Source organism: Schistocerca piceifrons, chromosome 4 (genome assembly GCF_021461385.2).
Source record: "Schistocerca piceifrons isolate TAMUIC-IGC-003096 chromosome 4, iqSchPice1.1, whole genome shotgun sequence".
In the NCBI taxonomy this organism is placed as follows: domain Eukaryota; kingdom Metazoa; phylum Arthropoda; class Insecta; order Orthoptera; family Acrididae; genus Schistocerca; species Schistocerca piceifrons.
This window is the reverse complement of record NC_060141.1, coordinates 327,328,134-327,353,257: the sequence shown is the minus strand read 5'-3', so window position 1 is coordinate 327,353,257 and position 25,124 is coordinate 327,328,134. Positions and strand designations below refer to the sequence as shown.

At 38.0% G+C, this 25,124-nt stretch overlaps 1 protein-coding gene across 1 annotated transcript; it reads left to right on the top strand.

The window, feature by feature from the left end:
• Positions 1 to 2,914: 2,914 nt before the first annotated feature.
• LOC124794815 (ATP synthase subunit alpha, mitochondrial) lies at positions 2,915 to 18,453 on the top strand. The gene is made up of 12 exons (XM_047258473.1): positions 2,915 to 3,070; positions 6,406 to 6,528; positions 7,031 to 7,144; positions 7,235 to 7,431; positions 7,531 to 7,674; positions 15,106 to 15,254; positions 15,358 to 15,527; positions 15,628 to 15,777; positions 16,056 to 16,220; positions 16,482 to 16,626; positions 17,002 to 17,119; positions 18,145 to 18,453. Exons 1-12 carry the CDS (start codon positions 3,005 to 3,007, stop codon positions 18,257 to 18,259), a joined length of 1,656 nt encoding a protein of 551 aa, XP_047114429.1. The 5' UTR covers positions 2,915 to 3,004; the 3' UTR covers positions 18,260 to 18,453.
• Positions 18,454 to 25,124: the final 6,671 nt, after the last annotated feature.

Below are 25,124 nucleotides of genomic sequence, written 5' to 3'. Positions count from 1 at the left end.
GCCAGAGAAGGGAGTGGAAAAAGGATAGAAAAGGAGATGTGCATGAGAAAGTAGCATGTCTTCAGATGCTGATAACATTTTGTGTATGGATAGCTCAGATTGTGACTACACCTAGGATATCAGTACAGATGAGCACTATGTGAAAGAATTGGAGATGAATCATAAAAGGGATCACCATTTTTTTCTGAACATAATTTATTAAACAGTGCTGATGCCAATGACAGTGTGGGACTAAGGAAGACAACCATTAACCAAAGACAAAGGCTCAATTGTAATTGTTAATGAGCCTAAAACTAAGAAAAACAATATCAGTCATATATTGTTCAATGAAGTATAAAATATAATGCCACACATCTCCGGAAACAAGGAATGAAGTTGGACACAAGTGCCAGAAACTGATTAGATAAATGAAGAATATACAACCTTAGTTTTGACGGCATTGGATTTTTTGGAATGGTGGTTTATGTTTAAAAGAGGTGAAATGGAAACTTTCATGCTGAATTAATTTGGAGCTATGTGTGTGGTACCTCCCATCCTAATACCTTTCATTATATTTATAATTTTGATGGTGGGTCATATTGTTTGATATGTGTACTGTACAAGGTTTTTTTCTTTAATGAGGTTTAATAAAGCACTTTAGGAAAATGTAGATCAATGTATTTATTTCTGGATGGTCAAAGTTGCATTGTGTTGTAGAATTGAATGATTCTTAACGGTTGTGGTGGAAATATAGGCTGATGAGTATAGCCCTATATTCATGCTAACTTTGAACACCTACAATTTTTCCAGTACTTCCTCTGTATTTTACAAAATGTGTTGTATTAGTTAATATGTAACCGCTTTGTACAAGCCTCAATGTTCACTAACATAAATATTTTTGTGGCGGTGTTCGTAGCGACAAACAATTCGCTGAAGAAACGGCTTACAAAGTCACCGCCACACTTTTAATAGCGGGCCGACCGGTCCGCTGGAACAGTAAACAGAAAGATGAAAACCCAAACACTCTGATTAAATAAAAGTCGGTACTTATCTTTATTAACGAAGATACAGAACAGTAGTGAACTCCGTGTCTACAGAAATCTGTCTAGTTCGAGTCGGAGCGGCTAGGTCAGCGTCGGCTGACGACAAACAACAACTCTGCTGCGATGAACACACAACTGACTAGCAAGTACACAATTCGGTGGCGAGTTTACAACTTAGCGGTGAATCCAGAACTCCTAGCGCTCGCGACTCCAGCGCTTAAGAAGCCAGAAGCCAGCGGTGGCGCGCGCAGACTTGCGGCGATTTCCTGTATCGCTGGAGCTGCTTATGCGGACGGCGTCCGGACTTTGATGCTGCCAACCTTTTGGCAGCGGGGTCGGTTGGCATTACTGGCTAGGATATAACAAATATCACATAAGTAAAAAAATGTCATGAATCTCACATCTGAAACTGAAAATCAGTGAAAGTATACCTGGCTTACAGTTATTCTTTTAGGAATGTAATCTTTAATTTCCGCCCATGCCAATGCTATAATATTCAAATGGCAGCAAAAAGGTGGCATTCTAATGACTGTTCACCTATGTGGTTTTGCCACCTCATAGATTTCGTATATGGGGAACAGTGGTTGTGGAGAGATATTAGTTCCACAAGCTCCACCTTTTCAAAATTACAACTTCAACATTGTGATGATGCAAGAAATCAATCATCTCTACCTTTCGTTTTTCCATGGTAGGCTTCTTACCAAAAGAAACAGTACAGTCAGGAGCATTATCAAGAACAACAGTTTATGGTTACTGTAATATTTATTTGTTTCAGTCTTTTGTGACCCTTACCTATATAGGTTTCGTTGGTATGGTATTCTAAACATCTTCAGAACTGTTGAGGTTTTGTATCTAGGGTAAATTTGTAACAAATGTTGTTTATCATGATTAAAATTTGCAGCATGTCAATCAAAAACCATTGTTATACATGATCAATGGACAAACTAAACAAACAAAACATTTAGTATTTTATCCATCCTCAGCAGCTGTAGTTGTATATAACGAAATAACAAGTAACCAGTTGCATAAACGAAATTTAATTTCTTTACCAATTTCGGTCAGTTAGTGCCCTTCTTCAGAAGGTTATACCTATCGCATAAGATGCCTACAGTAAAATGCTGTGGTCATGTGGTTCATAGAGTCTGCAAAAAACTAGTATAAACAAACGAAACTACAAGTGCACTTCCTGTTGCTTGTGCACATTTACCCTACACGCTCTCAAGCCCGCTTGGGAAAGACCACCTTGGTCTTGGCTTGGGCAAGCACACTAGCACCAGAGTGCTTGTCAAGGACGCAGTTACGTGTAGAAAAAATGAAATTAAATGATCGTGTGGCGTTGTTGGGCGGGAGGCCCCATCCGGGGAAGTTCGACTGTCGGGTTGCAAGACTTTTTTCAGGTGACGCCACATTGGGTGTTTTGCGTGTTGGTGATGATGAGGACAATACAACACCTAGTCTGCTAGTGGAGTAAATGTGCAAGCGGGCCGGGAATCGAACCCTGGTCCGCTGCACTGTGGGCAAACACATTACCACTCAGCTAAGTTGGTGGAGACGCCTTAAGTTGCACCACTAAAAACTCGGAGTTCACATATGCAACTACAATATGTCAGCAGCTGTGGCGAAATTTTTGTTGCGTATGTGAAACCGTGTATATCCACAATACAATAGAAAGACCTGTTTTGATTATTCAGTAAATAAAGACAGAAGAATGTTTCCGTAAACATTTTATTTTCTTGGAGCATAAATTTGTATTTTGTTGAGAACTGCTTAATAATTTCCACCTATACGGAGAGAAGTTTGGTTGTTTTTCATTGTTTCAAATGAAAAAGGACTACATTTATAGTGAGATTTCTCTACAGTACTTTAGAATCGATACAGTACGTAATTGGTCCTCTAGTCGGTCGATTCGTCACGCGCAAAGGCTGTAGGGAAAAGTCGTCGGCTGTTCTCCTCCATCTTTCTGCAAGGGCAGAACAGTCGAAATGGCTCTACTCTCCATCCGTTTAGCCGCTGCTGTGGCGAAACATTTGCCTGCGGCTACGCCTCAGGTATTTAAGAACATGAACAGCGGACTTTACGACTATTAAAACTTATTGTTCATGTTTTTTGATGTTTTCTGATGTTCCTAATTGTAAAACGAAATACCGGATTGCGTACTAAAAAGTTACTGTGGTTTCTGAAGAAAGAAGGTTGGCTATTAAATGTACAGAAACTATAGTGAATAATTTGGAAAAAGAGAAACTTGGGTTAAATGAAGGATATAGGATTAAATATCGGTGCCAGTTGCAAGGGCCGGTTGGCCGCAATGGAAGGCTAGTGTGGTTATGCTTGTATAATTGCTGTTAAATTTGTTATCCATATAGCAGTTCAGAGTTGAGTGTATGAAGAAATTAAGTATGCTGTAAATCAGCCAGATTTAATGAGAGTGTGGAGACTATCCGAAACAGTGAATTTCGCAATTTAATGCGAAAGTGTGAGTGAGAGAGAGAGAGAGAGAGAGAGAGAGAGAGAGAGAGAGAGAGAGATTAGGTTAGACGTTTAATCATACGCAGTTAGCAACAAATAGAACTACGGTTAGTTTAAGTTAGGGAGTGTCTGTATAGTTCGAGAGAATGGGGTTTCCTGAGATGTAACTATTTCAGATAGTTTTATCTGAAAATTGGAGTTAAATTTAAGAAAGACAGTACCACGTTTAAACGAGACACGACCTCCCAGCCCTTTTTGTCGCCAGATGAAGTTAGAAAAAGCAATCTTTCTTTAGTGTGAATGCGGTTTAAGTAGTTATTGTTCGACAGTATATTCTGTGAGAATAGCAGTGGTGAAAATTCCATTTTTGTACATACTGATTTAATCAATATTCTTCAGATACTTGTCAGAACTTTCTCTCAAAGAACTGTAAACTGGGTCAATCATAGGAATCTGCTTAGCAACTCACTTGCTAACGTGCACAAGGTCTTACAAATCATGATTGGAGAAACTTATTTTGCTTTCCATGAAACAAACTGATATAACAAGTGCATGTGCTTGTACTGTTTTCACAATTACCTGACAGCTTAAGTGCTGCCAGAAGAGAAGAAAATAATGTAGGTGAAAGATAAACTTTTGTCAGTGCTGCCAACATTAAGCTACCCCTCGATGCTAGTATTACTGTGCACATTGCTAGGGGTAAGTGGCAGAGCTGAGGCAAGCAGCTGACACTGCCTTTTCAGTGCCCCTCAGCCCTTGGCAGTCATAATGTGGAGGCCAGAAACGCCTCCTGCCCATTCCCAACAGCCACTGCATGAATTGTCAAGTTGTGGATCAACAGTATATGGTAGAGGCTAAAATTAAGTTAGAAATGTGCAAAAGATTGTACTGTCACCAACATTTGGAATTTGTTATTGGTACTTACACAAATTTACTTGTGTCATTGTAATTTTAATGATTGGTGGGCTCTAAAATTTTGATAAACATTTTCATATTGCCTTTAAGTGCCACTTAGGCAACGGCCTTGCCGCAGTGGATACACTGGTTCCCGTGATATCACTGAAGTTAAGCTTTATTGGGCGTGGTCGGCACTTCCTAAAAATTGTTCTGATTTTAATTGGAGTTTAGGGCTAGTTTTAGGAGCTAATACAATTGGAAACATCTCTGTAAGTCTATTTTCTAGTCTTTTATTTGCTTTACATGCCTTTTGTGCAGAAAATTTTAGCATTAAAATAATTAGTCTGTAGAAATGGGGACTTTTCTTTGGTCCCAGTAACTTGTGCTTGAACTGGAAACTAAAAGGCAATCTTGGAAGCTGAACCTATATTGCTGATGGTTCTTTCTTCAATTGGTACTCTTATGTAATAATACTTACACCATTTACATTTCATTTGTTTCAATAAACACTTAAGTGTATGAAACAAAAACCTGTTCAATTTATAAATCAAAAGTTTGGTAGTCAGCTCCCCTCACTTTTTCTCCTGCTGTTCCTATGGTCACATTAGTTCAAACTTAGGTGCAAAAAAAAATAATTCAGGTACTGTGCACTGGAGAAATGTTATGCATATGCCATTTCATTTGTTTTGGTTGTTAGAATACATGTATGGGGAACATTTGTTGTGGCCATTATAACAGATCAATAGAGAGCTATCCATTCTGAGAAATTCAGTGGTGAAAACAAATTTGTAGGTAGGTGCATAAATTGCTATATTGGTTTTTGGGACTTTTCATTGAATTGTGATAAGAAAAATTTTTTGACTAGTGTATACAGTAATAAGATGTTGGAAAGGAGAGGGGAGGGGATAGAAGATACAAAATTAGCATTCAGAGAAGCATTAAAGTGCACTAATTTTTTACATTACTAGCCTAGTGTTCTGTTGGAATGGAAGCAAAGTTTTTAACTTTGTTACTTCATGCCGCTCCCCCTGCCACTGCCTAAAAGCTCCACCAGGTGAAACTATGTATCCTTCTATTCACTGACAGCTCATCTTGTTTCTGCAGAACTGTTTAAAAGGTATTTTGCTTCCAGTATGACTTTTTGCTTCAGTGTGAATATCACAGTGAAGTGGAAATAGAATTATTTGTACATTCAGAGATTTAAACTACTCTTGGTGTAAAATAAAATTCCATGTAAGCACAAGTGTTACTGGCACTCACTGAACACTGACTGGTTCTGCTTAGTAGCACAGTTTGGTTGCAAAATTAAATGTAGGACAGGTTGGTACCTCTCAGACCCCTGATTAAATCTAAGAATAAAAACTGTCTTAATGTCATCAGAATTGTAAATAGCAAATATTTCACACTAAACTTAGAAATTTTACTTTCACTAATGCATTTAAGATAATATACCTAGTTGTCAGATTGCTCTACATATGCATGTAGTTGACACTCTTGTATCGAGGAAAAATATGGTCCAAAGACTCAAAATTTCTCACACCAAAACAATGTTTGAAAAAGTGTTTGTCCCTTGCTGATAAGGTTATTAGTGTTTGATGCCCACAAATTAACTAAAAGAAATGTTTGTGTGTCCTGTATTCAGGGGGAAGATGTCAGTTTTTTCTTTGCTAAAATTTCTCTCTTTGAGATTAAATCTGTCGTCTCCTACTCGACCACAATGTCAGCACAAATCACTTCATTTGTGCCATTTTGAAAACAGCCAGGAAATGTTCAGATTGCTTATGGGGGAAACACTAACTGCCCTGTGAACATGATGGTGAGGGATGAAAGTGTAATCTCTGTGTCTTTGGGAACATGGCTTCATTTTTAGTATATGCTGTTGTTCAAATGCAGTTTACACACAGTGCTCAGGTATGGTGAAATTTGCTTTCTCTAACAAAAAATGTAATAAAAATGATTTTCATCACATTTTATTAGCTCTGCATAACAACAAACTTCAAATGAGTGTAATCTGTTTCAGATAAGTGGTTTAACATGGCCTGCAGCACAGATAACAAACCGCAACATCCATGTTTCATGCAGTCAGCGTGCTGCGGAAATATCCTCAATTTTGGAGGAGAGGATACTTGGTGCTGCTCCAAAGGTGAGTGCAGCATTTAGTGGCTGTTAGTATAATGGAATGAATAGTGTTGAAAAACTGATTTAAACAGTATTTTATCACTATTGCCACTATATTTTATCAATTAGTGGGTACTGTCACAAATGCTAGAGAAGCTACTTGAAAATGTCATTTGCATAGTTACTGGTTTAAACAGAAACTAAATTTAGAAATTGTTTTGTCATGAAAGTTCAGTACTAGATGCAGTCTTATAGTTATACCGACACATTCACAGTAAACTAATGTACTGCCATCTAATATGTAGTTGCTTTGTATTGTGCAGGTAGTTGTTACTTGTAATTGACTCGCTACAATACTAACTACTGGAGTATAGTCAGCTTGACACAGCAAAATCTGCCGTGTAGAATGTAGTTGTATTGACAGGGCAGCTATGTAGGAATGTAAAGATTGAATGTACCAGTTAGTTCCACAAGAACCTTTTCTTACTAAAATTGAAGCTTCTTTACCCACAACTTTTTTGTTCTAGGCTGATTTAGAAGAAACGGGGAGAGTCTTGAGTATTGGAGATGGTATTGCTCGAGTCTACGGTCTCAAAAATATACAGGCCGACGAGATGGTGGAATTCTCTTCGGGTTTGAAGGTCAGGTTCAAAAAAATATTTGTGTGATATAAATACAGTACTTTGTGATTTATGGCTTACTAATTTGAAATCCATTTTTCTTTTTTTCAGGGTATGGCCCTGAACTTGGAGCCAGATAATGTTGGTGTTGTGGTATTCGGTAATGACAGGCTTATAAAGGAAGGAGACATTGTTAAACGAACGGGTGCCATTGTAGATGTACCTGTTGGAGAGGAGCTATTAGGACGTGTTGTGGATGCTTTGGGAAATCCCATTGATGGCAAAGGGCCATTGAAGGCCTCAAAGAGGTCACTCTTGTTTCATTGTTATTAGTCTTACTAGATGCAAATTAGAATTACTTCATTAAAACTGAAATTTTTGCTCAAATGTTACCTATTTCTTTACAGGTTGAGAGTTGGAATCAAGGCTCCAGGAATCATTCCTCGTATCTCTGTGAGGGAACCTATGCAGACAGGAATTAAAGCTGTAGATTCTCTGGTGCCTATTGGGAGGGGTCAGCGAGAACTGATTATTGGAGACAGGCAGACTGGGTAGGTAATTGTAAGATTACTACTTCTGAGAATTCAGAAGAGGTAATAGTATAGACTGATATAGCTATCTTTGGAATTAGATGCAATTTTGTTCATTGTGATTGTTATTTAAAGCCAGAAACACGCTGTTCCTTTGGTTGCTTGAATCTCATAAGTGAAGTGCTCACTGTGCTTGTTGTGATGGAAGACCACTGGTGTTCAGGTTTCTCATAAGACAGTACTTCATTGGCAGTCTCTGCAGATGCCAGAAACTTGGATGTATCAAAAAATACCAGGGTGTTTATGCCCTGGGACAACTGGGAAAAACCCAGAAATGTTCAGAATTTTGAGAATTTTTCATTGTTGTAGTTTTCAGTTAAATTTTTGTAATTTTGACTGGTAAGAACTGATACTCCGACAAAGAATTTTACTGTATCCTGCCACTGTAGAACAATACTGTGGCCATAAAATATATAAACAAGAAAAAAATCAAAATGAAACTTAAGTTGCAAAGAAAATGCGCCATTTACAATGAAACACAGTGCACACACAAGTGTCGGCCAACAGCAAAACATATCAAAGGCTTTAGGACGAAGACTGTGTAATTCTTCATAACAAACTGCTTCCGAAGACCGTGACACCACAACTGTTCGCATCTGGTTCGTTCGAAGAGTTGCTTTTGGGCTCTTGTGCATGCGCTGTTGTCACACTTGAGCACTACCTTCTACTGGTTCTGGCTACTTGTAGTGTGATTGTTAGGAGTATTAGCTGCATCAGCAGTAGCAACAAGCAGACAGATGCTACCCGGAAAATTTTTCTGATGCGCTCACTGCCAGATTGGCATGTGTGCAGAACAGTCTGAGGTGTTGTGGGGAGGTTTAGTTGTGTACTCTTTATTTACAGCTCTCATGTTAAATGAAAACAATAATTGTGGCTTGGAACTATCGCAGAGGCAGTAAATTTATTTGAAACAGTTTCATTCCATACAATTGACTAGTTCAAACTAATTCCTGAATTTCATATGCATGTTTTAATCTTCTGGCATGTATGGCACCACGGCATAATAAAGAACCAAATAAGAGATATACAGTACAATACTTACAAGAAAATTTGCATACCGAAAAGCTTAATATCAGGTTGGAGCCTACATCTTTATGAATCTGGACACATGAATGTTCACTTTAAGCCAAATTATACATTTTAGTGTTTACGAAATTCAGATGTTCTCGGAGTATCGTCTTATGTCCTGTTTTGTTTATGGTGTAATGTAAGATCTTTCAATGTGATTCAAGATCTGTAAATGCTATATACATACAAATATGTGAGCTTCCTATGTCATTGTAGTTGTGCATTGGCAGTAACACCCATTTTCTGGTGTTGTCTGATAATTACTGAAACAAATTATACTAAGTTGTGGGAAGATATTGTGAATGGTGGTTTGAAAAGTGTTACTTTCAGAGGAAATTCAATTTTATGCAAGGTGAACTATGTTAAGTACGAGAATGTCCTTTGAATTTCTTAAATAAGAGCGTTTGAGCCTTGTTAAAAGCTTAAAGTTTTGAAGACTCGACATTTGTCATTAGTTAAAATTTTACTGGCACATTTGTGTGATGTATCTTAAAGTATAACACATGCAAACAAGACAAATACTATAGATGAAAGCTTAGCTTTTCTTGTAGCTACACTATGAACGTTAATTTAAAAACCTTAATTTTCCTATTTGTGTTCACGCATCTTAAGTGATGTTGCTATTGGCTGACTACATCACGTACCCTATGCTCTGAAGATGTGTTGTTGTCGACTGGTGTGATCACGTGACACAAGCTATGGCTGGCTTACAAAAGCGTCACAATCTTGATTTCACTAACATGCTGTGATTGGTGGAACTCAAATATATGCATTTGTAATAAGAAAATAGGTGGTTGTCAGTTTACTAAACTTGGAAGTTCTATGCTGGTGTATAAAATATAAACCATTCAAATTATAAGTTTTACAGTTCCATGGGAAAGCTCACTGTCGTACACACAGGGAAAATGTTTATTTTCACCCAGGAGAAAGTGTACTCTTAACTGGGAAATGTGGGAGTTTTTCCTTGTCCCTGTATACACCCTTCAATACCCATCCCAATTTCACAAGGGCAGAAGGGCTGGCTAGTGCTATCATTCAGGTGATGAAATTACTGGTACTGCCAATAAAAAAATTTAATAGCTTTCAAAATTTGAGGACTATTCTTTCTCAAGGAGGATACAAGGGTTACTTGGGTAATGTAGGAATGATGGTTTGGGGAGTTCCCTCAAAACCTCATTGAGTCAGTTTTCACTTCAGTTGACAGAAGGGGCAGAGTGAGAAGTGAAGATTCCTTAAAGAGAAGATAGTCTAATGACCGGTTCGGTTAGGAAATAAGAATGAGAGAAAGAATGGGAATTGGTTGTTGTGGTCTTCAGTATAGTGACTGGTTTGATGCAACTCTCAGTGCTACTCTGTCCTGTGCGAGCTTCATCTCCCAGTACCTACTGCAACCTATATCCTTCTGAATCTGTTTCGTGTATTCATCTCTTGGCCTCCCTCTACAGTTTTTACCCTCCACGCTGCCCTCCAATACTAAATTGGTGATCGCTTGATGCCTCAGAACATGTCCTACCAACTGATCCCTTCTTGTCAAGTTGTGCCACAAACTTCTCTTCTCCCAAATCCTATTCAGTACTTCCTAATTAGTTATGTGATCTACCCATCTAATCTTCAGCATTCTTCTGTAGCACCACATTTAAAAGGCTTCTATTCTCTTCTTGTCCAAACTATTTATCATCCATGTTTCACTTTCATACATGGCTACACTCCATACAAATACTTTCAGAAAAGACTTCGCGACACTTAAATCTATACTCGATGTTAACAAATATCTCTTCTTCAGAAACACTTTCCTTGCCATTGCCAGTCTACGTTTTATATCCTCTCTACTTCGACCATCAGTTATTTTGCTCCCCAAATAGTAAAACTCCTTTACTACTTTCAGTGTCTCATTTCCTAAACTAATTCCCTCAGCATCACTTGATTTAATTTGACTACATTCCATTATCCTCGTTTTGCTTTTGTTGATGTTCATCTTACATCCTCCTTCCAAGACGCTGTCTATTCCATTCAATTGCTCTTCCAGGTCCTTTGCTGTCTGACAGAATAACAATGTCATCAGTGAACCTCAAAGTTTTTATTTCTTCACCATGGATCTTAATACCTACTCCGGACTTTTCTTTTGTTTCCTTTACTGCTTGCTCAATATAGAGATTCAATAACATTGGGGAGAGGCTACAACCCTGTCTCACTCCCTTCCCAAACTGCTTCCGTTTCATGCTCTCGACTCTTATAACTGCCATCTAGTTTCTGTACAAATTGTAAATAGCCTTTCACTCCCTGTATTTTACCCCTGCCACCTTCAGAATTTGAAAGAGGGTATTCCAGTCAACATTGTCAAAGGCTTTCTCTAAGTCTACAAATGCTAGAAACGTAGGTTTGCCTTTCCTTAATCTTTCTTGTATAGATTTAAATGCCAGGGAGTCGTTTCCGAAAGTATTTGTATGGAGTGTAGCCATGTATGGAAGTGAAACTTGGATGATAAATAGTTTGGACAAGAAGAGACTAGAAGCCTTCGAAATGTGGTGCTACAGAAGAATGTTGAAGATTAAATGGGTAGATCACATAACTAATGAGGAAGTACTGAATAGGATTGGGGAGAAGAGGAGTTTGTGGCACAACTTGACAAGAAGGGATCGGTTGGTAGGACATGTTGTGAGGCATCAAGGGATCACCAATTTAGTGTTGGAGGGCAGTGTGGAGGGTAAAAATCATAGAGGGAGACAGATGAATACACTAAGCAGATTCAGAAGGATGTAGGTTGCAGTACATATTGGGAGAAGCTTGCACAGGATAGAGTAGCATGGCGAGCTGCAACAAACCAGTCTCAGGACTGAAGACCACAACAATAATCTTTCTTGTAAGATAAGTCATAGTCAGTATTGCCTCATGTGTTCCAATATTTCTACGGAATCCAAACTGATCTTCCCGAGGTCAGCTTCTAACAGCTTTTCCATTTCTGTAAAGAATTTGTGTTAGTATTTTGCAGCTGTGGCTTATTAAACTGATAGTTCGGTAATTTTCACATCTGTCAACACCTGCTTTCTTTGGGATTGGAATTATTATATTCTTCTTGAAGTCTGAGGATATTTCACCTGTCTCATACACCTTGCTGTCAGTAATTGGTAAAAGACAAAATAAAAATAAATAAAAGCTAAGATTTCTAGAAATGTAGCCTCTTTAGGTCTTTGCTGGACAGCATTTTACTTATAATTTTGACAAGTTTCCTGTGTTGGATTTTCAGTTTCAGGTACTCAATATTTTTCTTATTCATGATGCCAATGTGTAGATTTTAACTGTATAAAGACTTTTAGGCTGGTAATTGTGAAGAGAAGTTGAAATTAAATTTCATTTTCTACCAAAGTGCAACAGCTGAGCCAGGGAGAAAGCTATGCAGCGTTCACAACAGATGGTATAACATAGCTGCTGTCACAGTTGGCCCAGCTTCTGATGGGGTGGTATAGTCCTGTGATAGCACTAGAGTAGGAAGTGCTGTGCAAGTGAATTGGGCAAGTCTGCATCTAAGTCTTCCACTGAGATATGATCCCTGTGGCAAGAGATCAGGAGTGGCACAGGGATGGCTAGTGATGTGATGATGTGTAGGTTGGGTGGGTGTTGGAACACTGCATTAGGATGAATGGGAAGGGTCTTCAGTAGGATGTAACTAATTTCAGGGCATGATGATAGATAAAACCCTATTGAAAGATGGGTTCGTTGTTCCAGTCCAGGTATATTGGGTGATGGAGTGGTCCTTTGTAGCTGATAGTCTGTGAAGACCTATGAGACATTCAGTGTATTGTGCATGAGAGTTCTTGTCACTCTAGATACATTGTCCATGGGAGAGACTTTTGGGTATGGAATCTGTCAAAATTCAGGTATTGTTAATTGGTTAGTATTTGGTCCAATCCAGATCATGTGTAGCACAGTGAAATTGAACCAGACTAGGGGTTTGGAGTTATAGAAGGCTAGGAAGGTTTCCTTTAGAAGGCCCTTTTTTGTATGTGCCTTAAAGCTCAATGCTTCTGCTTTTGAGTGCTTGTCTCCTTCACTCCTGAAGGATTTAAATTTTGGGGAGTGGCTGGAACAGCTGTCAGCTAGTTAACATTTAGAAATGTCTGCTGAACTCCAACTTACACAAATGAACATTTGAGGTTCATTTGAGTGATTGGCAGTGTGTGCCAGAAAACAGTTGCTGCTGTACATATGCAGCTACCATGATGTAGGAAGCATGTGCTTGGTGTTTGATCTGCTCATATGCTTTGTCACATTTGTGCTTGGAATTTTGTGTGTTGGGTGTCATGTGACCATGTGCAGCAATTGTGTTTGTCAGAGGGCAATGGAGTTAAGGTATTTCTGGTAATTGTTTCATCAGTAACAGATAAGGAAAGCAAAATAAGGCTCCAGTTCCTGGCATAATATTCATTTCAAAAGTAGACTGCAACTCAGGGTACCCTAATGTTTTGCTGTGTTGTGATAACACAATTTCTTATACATACCCTGCAATACTGTTATGTAGCATTTCCAATCAAGTTTACAACTACACAGCACTGCAAAAAGTTGATAAGAATTAATATAATTTCAGACTGTATGACAAATTTACTAAGTTATCTGTAAACAACCAAGAAACTGTACAATAAGTTCATATTCTACTCCAGGAATAAATATAGAGTGGCTAGTTGTATAATTTGTCAAATAATGACATTCTATAGATATGACATAAGCAACACAAATTAAAAAATGTCAAATGTTGAGGGGTACCAGAAAAGTGTTCTGTGATTGATACTACTGATCAAATTTGTGTACTTGTTCATCCACAAATAAACATTTATGTATGTTTTATGTCTATATTGTTAGATCTGAACATTGTCATAAATTGCCATAAAAGAAACAGGACATTAGATAATACTCAAAAAGCATTGGAAGTTGGTAAACCATACTAAAACACACAATTCAGCTTGAAGTAGACATTTGTATGTCCAGATTCATGCTGAAGTACCTGGTATAAAGCTTTTCAGTGTGATTTTTTGAGAATGCCAATTTTGTTGGGTTAGCTGTACTGGATTCTCATGTTGGGTTCTTTACTGTGGCATTATTCCACATGTGCCACAAAATGAAAATATACATGTAAAATAGAGCAAACAGTTGAAACTAGTAAAGAATGGGGGAATGAAACAATAAATTGACTCCCTGTGCAAGAAGATTAAGAAAAGCCAAATGTCTTCAGCAGACTGACAGAACTTCAATGTTCTGCAAGACTATTGCTTGAATGCTAATAATATTGGAAGAAAATAAAATCAGAAAACTGAAACAAATATTTTTGAATCTGGAAACTTAAGTGCTCCAGAAAAATTTTTGTGTGTGGCATCTGTCTGCTTGCTGCTACTGGCCATACAGCCAGCAGCTACACTTAAAGTAGCTGGGGTCGGAGAAGGTGATGTTGATACGCAACTGCAGCTCTGTGCATATGCACGAACTTGTTGTCAACTGCTCACATGAGCGTTTGGTATTACCATGCCCAACAGTGTTGCTGTTAAATGTTCATTGTTGAAGTGAGATTTTGTGATGTTTGTACGTTCTTGCTTTCATGAGCATGAGCATGTATTTGCAAAAGTACCGTCAGAAAATGAGTTTGGGTTACCATTGTATATTATTTGTGTAATAGTTTCAATAAGAATAGTACTGAGGATGGTGTGAAATCAGTTATGATTTATGGCTTTGAGATAATGAACACCCTATTTAAGTTCACTTAGACCCACAAAGTGCCTGCTAGTGTAGATTTGCAATTTATCAAACATATTTATCTTTTGATAGATTTTATGAAGTCTCAGGTGTAAATGGTAAGATATTAAAGTAGGTTGGCTGCAGGGCAAGTAATATATATTTTTAATTCCATTGGAGGAGTGTCCGATGAACTGTAAAATTTGGAAAAGTCAGTTCAGACTTCTGTACAGTTGTCATTTATGCCCATTTTGTTAAATTTATACAGTGTTAAATTAACAAAAATTATTACAGATTCACATATTTTCTGTAATGCAACATTTTTGGGGACTTTAATTTGAACATTTATAATAAGCCTTTGGTTTTCTAAAGTAACTGCAAATTTCAGATGACTTTCTCATTCCTTTATTTATATTCTTGATCTGCTATGTCTAAAAGTTTGTACTTATCTACCACATCTTTGGTTTGATGAATACTTTACCTGCAACTTTGATGCTAGAGATTTTGTGGTCTTCTCTGGGGAAGATGTGCATAGCTGATTTAACTTGTTTGAAACTGCATTTTTTTAATTCAAAGGAAATACATTAAGTTGGAATTCTGTTACAGCAAAACAGCCTTGGCTATTGACACAATTATAAACCAGAAACGATTCAATGATGGCGAAGATGAGAAAAAGAAATTGTACTGTATTTATGTGGCTATTGGTCAGAAAAGATCAACTGTCGCCCAGATTGTGAAGAGGCTGACAGATTCAGGTACTGCAGCATTACCTGGACATATTTGGTATTTATATTTGAGTGATTGTATTGTAATGTAAAGCTTTTGTGGATGATGTTAATAAGTCTTATTTTATCACAGGTGCTATTGGTTATTCAGTCATTGTATCTGCTACCGCATCTGATGCTGCACCTCTGCAGTATTTGGCACCATATTCAGGATGTGCTATGGGAGAATTCTTCCGTGACAATGGAAAGCATGCATTGATCATCTATGATGATCTGTCAAAGCAGGCTGTAGCCTATAGACAGGTAATACTTATCACAGAGTTATCATTTATTATACAGTATTGTTACTTTGAATGTATACAATCATACAAAAGGGAAATTTGAAATAATACTCTTACTTCAGATGTCTTTGCTGCTGCGGCGACCACCTGGCCGTGAAGCCTATCCTGGTGATGTGTTCTACCTACATTCCAGGTTATTGGAGAGAGCTGCCAAAATGAATGATGCGCATGGTGGAGGCTCACTTACTGCTTTGCCTGTCATTGAGACACAGGTAATACAGACTAACCTAAGACTCTAAGCAATGCCAATTGACGGTGTCTCTTTGAGAGTGACAGCTGTTTTGCTGTGAATGCTATTTAGATACAAAAATGTTCATTTTTAAGTTAAAAGCTTTTGTAAAAGCTTGGAGTTAGCTGTTTGCTGTGATGTGCCACTTCATAAACATAACATTGTGAAAAAATATAATAATAATCTTATGTTTACTTAAATTGAGAGCTTATTAATTATACAGTAATATACAATGTTCTGCTAACTGTTGAATTGTTTCAGGCAGGAGATGTGTCCGCATACATTCCAACAAATGTGATTTCGATAACAGATGGTCAGATATTCTTGGAAACTGAGTTGTTTTACAAGGGTATCCGGCCAGCAATCAATGTAGGGTTGTCTGTGTCTCGTGTAGGCTCAGCTGCTCAGACAAGAGCAATGAAACAGGCAAGTATTTGTCAGCAGAAATGTATCTTGATGTACCAGTAAATGTAGCAAACTGATACCTTAGGAGTTATTAAGATGTCGAAATTTTCTTTAAATGAAATTCTTTTCTGGATTGCTGATTAGATGTTGATAATGGAACAGTTATCTTTTGTAAAACCTTCACATGACCTGTATTGTATTTTAAAACAGGTTTTGGCTTGAGTGCTGTCAGTTTGAGTGAATGTATGAAAACTGAGTGTACAGGTTAGTATTCTGTTACAGGTTGCTGGTTCCATGAAGCTGGAATTGGCTCAGTACCGAGAGGTTGCAGCTTTTGCCCAGTTCGGTTCAGATCTGGATGCTGCAACTCAGCAACTGCTGAACAGGGGTGTGAGGTTAACTGAGCTTCTGAAACAGGGACAATATGGTATGTATGGCAGTATTTGTTGTCATCTGGGAATGTCTGACTAACTTACTGTAGTGATGTGGGAAGAGAATGTTGGACAATATGGAAACTAAATGCCTCAATTTTTCTTTACTGTCTTAATACAGAACAGGCTCCTCTAATGAAAATCTTGTCAGGTTCTGATTGTTTCCTGAAATTGAGTTGTGCATGGGTAAAATTAACTATTATTGATAGCCTGAGTATTTTCCAAACAGTGGTGACATTATTTACATGTGGTACTGTTTCAGTGTCTAATGATGCAAGGGACAAATGCCATATAAAGTAAAATAGGTACTTAGTTTATAAAAGTGTTATTAGTGTACTGTATCTGTTACCGAGTTCGTTGTTCTATTGCAGTTCCAATGGCAATTGAGGAACAAGTTGCAGTTATTTACTGTGGAGTGAGAGGTCACCTTGACAAACTGGACCCCTCAAAAATCACTGCCTTTGAAAAGGAGTTCTTGCAACACATAAAGTAAGTATTGTTTCACTCTATGGAAAATGCAGCATGGAATAATGACAATATGTGGTCATCTGAGGTAGAGATCTTGAACCTGTTTGAAAATAAATGAAGATGAAATTGGTGATATGTGAAATTGGCCTGACAGTGCCAAAAATGTGACCTTTCCAATGTCATTTCACTTCTGTGGGAAATGTCAAAGTTGTAACTTGCTTTGTGGATGCAGCTGGCCATTTATGTGGATGAGCAACGAGAGGGGGGGGCAGCTTTATTGTGTTCGGTCTTTCGAGGGGCACAAGTTGGCTGTAATGCCTTTCTGCATCAAACTATTATTTTATCTCGTGCTAATACTCACCACATAAAAAATTACTCAGTGCTATGTCCAATAAATGGTCATTCTGTGGTTATGGATGTAACATTTATGCAGTTTACATTGAAGTATTAACATGAAGAAAAAAAATGGCATGACTATTATATACAGTGAATATTTCAAGATGCATATTGTGCTGATTTGCCACCAAACAAAAGAACAGTAAGTGTTAGATGTAACAAAACCTTTACTTTTCGTAGAATAACCATAAAGCAGATAGCACCTAAGTATCTTCCAGTGGTTTTCCTGTTCCTGTGCAGAGCGTCGAAGTGTAATATACTTTAATTGCTTCTGCAGTTGAAAATGATGGAAAAGTATAAACATTACTGCAGTGTGTAATGTATGGCAAATAATTAAAATCTCAACTTGAGCCAATTTTTAATGTAAAGTGAGTATAGCCAGTGTAGAATGAATTAACAATTTTTCTGTAGGAATTTCTTGTTGTAATAGCAAATTTTGTTTAGATCTCTTCTGATAATTTGCACAAAGCATGAATTATGGAGGGCTAAGAATTAGGCAACAACTTCTAGGTCTGATGCTGTGTAAAAATGATGCTCAAAGTGATTTCAGCCAGTGGCTTCTAGTGTCCATTCACTTAAATTATTTCATAAAGCCCATAAGAATTCTTGTTTGATATTTAATAAGTGATGTTAAATAATTTCTTTTCCAGGACAACTGAATCTGCATTGTTGGCCAACATTGCAAAGGAAGGGAAGATCACTGATGAGATTGATGTAAAACTGAAGAAAATTGTGACAGATTTTGTTGCAAACTTTCAGGGTTGAAACCCTGTAAGACTGTAGGCAAAAACATTATTTAAAAATCTTGTGCAGCATTTAGGTGTGAGAAACTGTGAGAAAGTGCCAGCTTTATATATTTAAACTGATTTTTTCAGTTGGAGTATTGTGTACCTGTGGAATTAGAATACTGCCACTGTAAAGTAATTGTTTCATTGTTAATAAAATTTACTTCCCCTAAAGAGCTTAAATTTAGTGATAACACAATGTTTTGGGAGAGAAGATATAGGTGACACTTCTAGTAGTCTTCAGCAAAATACTCTCATTATACTGGTCAAACTCTTGTTTTTAATAACTTGTATATAGTAGTACTACACATTCACAGAGAATAATGGTCTGGAAAACTGTTTAAGTTTAGTCCGTGTTTAGTATAACCTGTGACATGTATAATCACAAATTTTGATAAATTAAACAATGGAAAATAGAGGATGGAATAATTACAATATTAGCTCAAATGCAGTTCTTGCACATCTGACCAGTCTGGCTGCTGAGGTGTGTGTGGGGTGTGGGAGGGGGGGGGGGGGGGCAGGATTGTCTATTTCTGATATAGGCCTTGTTGGCTATATAAATTGTATCATGTAGATGATTCATTTAAGCCATCTGAGTAGTGTGATGTGCCAACAAGGTTTTGGTTGATAACTAGTACACAGTTAATATAAAAGGTGCTGCTTTGTGATGGACCAAGTGTCAAAACAATAGAACTTCAGCGTATTCCTTGGGAAGCTTCACTCTTGATTTAAGTGCTTCTGAGGATATGATTCTGCATTTCTAATACCCTGAGGGCAACAGAAGGCTTCAACTCTTGCGGGATTAATCTCCACAAATGTAGGTAAAACATTGTATTTACAGTGAACAGCCTATGTTTGATCAGGTAGGTCTAAAACACACATGTGAGGAAAATGTGATTACATTTCAGCTGTATGATTTACTTAGAATTAAAAAAAATCTGTACCAAATGCAATACTTGCTGGTGTGGATGGCAATAAAGAGAAAGTTGTGGGCCTGAAAATAGTGTCCCAGAATATGAAGTGCAATGTCATATTTATTCAAAACAACTTTGATAGCCAAGATAAAACAGGTATGTTTAATCATTTTAAGAACCATGAATTATACCAAAGCAGTTGGGCAACTACGTATTTTCTCTGTGCAGGTTTCTAGTGTAGGTTTGATGAGTGACCGTATGTTAATCATTTTCTGGGAAGAGGTTTTTAATATCTGTAACAGAATAAACCTTTAGAGTTTTGCCATAAGAATGATACGTATTAGATTGGTTTTCCTTGTAGCTTTACAGGACTTCCTTGCTTGCTAATATTTTCACATAATGGAAAATGTATTTGGACACACATTTCGGCTTCTGGATGTTCGAATTAGAGCTGTGTGCTGCAGATTGTAGATGATGCAGTATTGGTTTTACATATGAAGTATGAAACACAACTGAAAATAAAATGTCACATACTATAAAATTATGTAGTCGTCAATTTTATATTTGCCACAAGTATTAGAACACTTCAGGGGTTTCATTCATTCACTAGTTTCTGAGATAGAATTCTTGTCCTTTTTCCTTTAAGACAGTTTCATATTGAAGGTTGTGTGGTGATGAAATGTTAAAATATCAACATACAAAGAAGGTTATAATTTTGGAATTGTCACTTGTTTACAGAAGTAGCAACAGAAAGCTTAAATGGAAGATACATAATCATAAACATACCTTGTTTCTAGATCAGCACTGCTGATATTTTGCTACCAGGTTTTGGAAGTGGGTTAAACTCATTATTTGCAGTTGGACTGCTCTTAATGCAGGATTAAAGTTCTTCAAATTTTCAACATACGTAAATCAAGAAACTGGAGTTTGAGATAGTTTGAAATTATACTGAAACCACATAAGAGTAGTTCCAGCGGTATGGGTAGTTACCACTGTCCTGTTGAAAGAATTGTTCACTCCACACACCACCCTAGTGTGGTGGATAGTTTGTGTATCACAGTCTCCAGTCTGAATTTAGTTGCCTCATGCTGAAAAGCTGGTTTGATTCCAGTCAGATTTCCTGTGCACCACCAAACAAGTACCAACTAATCCCCATACTTTATGGTTTGAATTGTTATTTGTTTGAGCTGCAGTTTCATGTGTTCAGAATTCAAAATATAGGTTAATTAACAATTTAGATCTCTGATATGGAAAAACTTTTTCATTTAGAGCTAAATAAATTACTGGGTATTTATTTTTCATTTCAGATAAAGTAGCTAAATCTGTTCACCATAGCATTTAAGCACAAATTATTGGCTAAATCCATGGAAGAACAAGAACTTTAAGTGGAAGCCAATAAAGTGCATTGTCTTGCTACCATGCAAATTGGCTTTAGTCCAATGGCTTTCATTTTTGTAGGGGTAGTATGCCCAGATTAATGTAAGAGCTCAAGTTTTAGCAGGTCAAACAAAGTTGTGGCCATTTAAAGCATACATATCTGTACAGGCTGCCAATGGCCTTGCCGCAGTGATAACACGGGTTCCCGTCAGATTGTCGAGGTTAAGTGCTGCCGGGCTGGGCTAGCATTTGGATGGGTGACCATCCAGTCTGCTGAGTGCTGTTGGCAAGTGGGGTGCACTCAGTCCTTGTGAGGCCAACTGAGGAGCTACTTGATTGAGAAGAGTGGTTCCGGTCTCTGAAACTGACATACGGCCAAGAGAGCGGTGTGCTGCCCACATGCCCCTCCATATCTGCATCCAGTGACACCTATGGGCAGAGGATGAAAAGGTGGCTGGTCGGTACCATTGGGCCTTCATGGCCTGTTCAGGAGGAGTTACCTATACAGGGTATCACCTGTAATTTGATACCAACTGCAGCTGATTGGTATGTAGCTTCAGGTTTAAAACAAGTTGAAATCCTAAAAAGTAATTTCCACACTTGCAAATAATTGAGAGGGCAACCAAATTTAGTATTTCTCGATTTAGGAGATCCTTCAGAATTTTTTTGATGAATTCCCATCCCTGTTTGAAAAGATTCTTTCTGTTCTTGACCCTAGCCCATATCTGAAGCAGAAAGCAACAGAACTGGAAAATTCCTACCGAGTCAGTATTACTTTAATGATAGAAAATACAGGTCACAAACTAACAAACCATAATTCAGTGGGTAAACCATCAGACCTATGAAGAGATGTGAACCATCTCATGAAACTGCTAACAAAGTTTAAGGAATCAGTCTTAATATCTTGATTGCTGTGCAGTTGATGGCGGTAATAGCAGTACCACTTACCTGAAGCTATATAGCTGCCAGTGTTCACAGCAGAGCCTCACGCTTAGTGCCATATCTGGCCTGGCATCAGTCACTAAGCATGTGGTGGTCAATCTGTTAAATGGGAAATCTAGGAATGTAAATTTATATGTTTAACCTATGTCTGCAAAGTGCAAATAAGTATTTTCAAATTCCAAAATATGGTAAGCACCCACTGACAGTTGTTAATATTATTGAACTATAAATTTGTCATGGTTGCAAAATACTGGCAGAGGCTGACCTTAGGGAAAATGCTTTCAGGTTCTGAAGAAATTTAGAAACATTTGAGGCATTGCTGACTGTAAGGCTCATCTTAGATGTGTGAAAGGCAAAACTAAATTTATTGATTTAAAGATAGCTTTTGACATTGGCTGGACTACTGTACAACATTGAGGGCAGTGATAATTAAATACAGGGGTGAACGGTTATTTACAACTTTTACAGAAACCTGGGCGCTATTGTGAATCAAGACATGAAAGGGAAGCAGTATTTAAGGGAATGATCCAGGATTGTAGCCTGTTCCGAATGATATTCAGTCTACATTGGGTTATGGGGAAACCAAGGAGTAATCTGGAAAGGGAGAAGTAACAAATTTGAGGTTTTCTGATGACATTGTGATTCTTTTAGTGACATGACTCAGAAGGCCAACTGTATGGAATGGGTAAGTCTTAGATGTTAAGATGGATGTACCGTAGCACCAACAGTCTGGGGGTAGCATCTTTGACTAGCAGCAACATCCCAGCTCTGATCACAGCTATTGCTTAAATTTTGAATAAAAAATTAGCAGCGATGGCAGCCTAAGACATCTGTGCAAGGAGTAACTATTCTGCTGGCTTTGTCGAAGAGGTGGGAGCAGCGGACAGTTAAGAGGGCAATTTATACTCTTGCAATGGAAGTTGCCCATAAAATGTGGAAAAATGAGCATTGATGCAAAAGGCTTTGGAAGCAACTGCATTAAGAGATATGTATGCACAGGAAACGGGGCCTGTTATTGAATGTGTCTTGATGCTGTCTCCATTGGCAAACACTTCCGGGGTAGTCCCCCATTCAGACCTCTGGGAGGTGACTGTCAAAGGAGAGGTTGAATGTGGTGCGTCAAAAGTTTGAACGTAGTGGGGAAGGTAGAAAGGCTGAAAAGGTAATTGCAAAGGCTTAGTGTAGATGTAATGGGATCAGTGAAGTGAAATTGAGAGGATAAGGATTTCTGACGAGATAAATGTCACGTAATAGCAACTTAACCTAGAAATTATATAACAGGAGTAAGATTAAAGAGTAACATGATGGGCAGAGAGTGAGTTGTTGTGAACTGTTCAGCGATTGTTGTTCTTGTCAGGATAGACAACAAACCAACAACAGTTCAGGTATACACACCAGCATCAGAAGCAGAAGACAGAGATAACTGAACAGCTAATGTAATACTCGTGGATTGTAATGTGGTAATAGCGGAAGAAATTTATGGATAGAGCACATGATGGGCCACAGTAGGAATGATAGTGGAAAGACAGTTCTGCAACAAATTTCAAGCAGTAAAAGAATATACAGGTCAAAAATCACAAGAATGGGTGATACACTTGGAAAATGCCTGGAGAGAAAGGCAGGTTCCAGCCGGATTAAATCATGGTGAGACATTCTGAAATCAGATAGTGGATTGTAAGGTGTACCCTAGAGCAGATATAGACCAGGATCACAATATAGTTGTGATGAAGAGTGGTCTGAAGTATAAGAGAATTGTCTGGAAGTGTTGTGCAAAGAAATGGGATACGGAAGTAGTGAGAAATGTGTCAAGTCATCAAAAGCTGTCAATAATGTGATAGTGGCTATCACTATAGAACTTAAGAGGACATTGGCACCCTCCAAGAAGGCAGATAAGTTACTGACACAAAATAGGAGTAAGGAAGGTAACAAGAGACACCAGCTAACAGAAGCAATAGATTGATTGATGAAAGAAGTATAAAAGTGTACAGGGCTACAGCGTGTCACTTGGTATTTAAAAATAATTAGTCTGTGCAATGTACCAAAGGTGAAATGGCAGAGAAAAAGAATGAATAGAATAAGAAGGGTCACTGGAAGGAGTGATAAAGCATACAGAAAGGTCTAAACAACCATTGCTGATATGAAAAACAAAGGTGTCGACTAGACGAATTCCACTGTTAATGCTTAGGAAAGGCATTTGTGGAAAGAGTACATCAAAGACAGGTTCCTGTATGGAACACACACCCCTAAGGTATGACGTGCTGAGAAGCAAATGAGTTGAAAACAAATAAGTCACCAGGTTGGGATGACATCTCAATAAGGTTTGACAGAGCACTTTTCAGTGTTGGCTCCTTACGTAGCTTGCATTTATCAAGAATCTCTTGTCCAGAGCAAAGTCGCAAGTGTCTTAAATAAATAAAATGCAGGTGACTCCGATGTACATGAAGGGACATGCAAAATTACAGACCAATATTTTTAATTTCAGTTTGTTGTAGAATTCATGATCATATTCTGAGTTTGAATATGATAAATTTCCTTGAGATAGAAAAGGTTCTGTCCACAAATTAGCATGGGTTTAGGAAAGCATTGCTCATGTGAAACTGTGCTGGCCAATTTCTTGCACCATATCCTGCAAAATATGGAGGGAAAGAGACAGATTTCAGTGTTTCTAGATTTCTGGAATGCATTTGACACTGTACCTCACAGTAGACTACTAACGAAGATATGAATAGGTGCCAGATATTAAAGTGGCTCAGACTTCTAAAGTTATAGAACCCAGTATGCCAAATGTTCATCAGAGAAGGGTATTGTAAGGAGTGCCTTGGGACTGTAGACTGGGAAAAGTGTCATCATATACTTACTCGGAGGGTACAGAATGACTGGAATTTCTATTGGTGACTTGCTATAAATGTGGAAAAATTGTAGTGCAGATGAGTTGGAAATAGTCCTGTAATGTTTGTGTGCACTTCACTGGTGTTCTGCTTGACACATCACATTGATTAACTAGGTGGATGTTGCGAATGCATGTGAAATGGAATGAGGAAGTAGTGTCAGTTGTAGGGGAGGTGAGTGGTTGACATTGGTTTTTTGAGAAATTTCTGGGGAAGTGTAGCTCATTTGTAAAAGAGACTGGGTATGGAAAACTTGTACAGTGTGTTGTTCAATATTGCTCATGTTCACAATCCCCACCAGGTCAAAGCAAAAAATGGTACAAATGGCTCTGATCACTATGGGACTCAACATCTGAGGTCATCAGTCCCCTAGAACTTAGAGCTACTTAAACCTAACCAACCTAAGGACATCACACACATCCATGTCCGAGGCGGGATTCGAACCTGCGACCCTAGCAGTCGCGCGGTTCCAGACTAGCGCCGAGGACCGATCAGCCACCAGGTCAAAGCAGTTTCGAGGTGTGCTAATTGATCTGTTACCAGTAGGTTCGACCAACACCAGTGTTTTAGAATTGCTTTGTGAACTCAAATAGGAATCTCTGGCGGGAAGATATTCATATTGCGAAATACTATTTATAAAATTTAGAGAACTGGCATTTGTGGCTGACTAACAAAGATTTCACAGGTGCCAACATTTTGTGGAGGAGTGCAAAGGCAAAGAAAG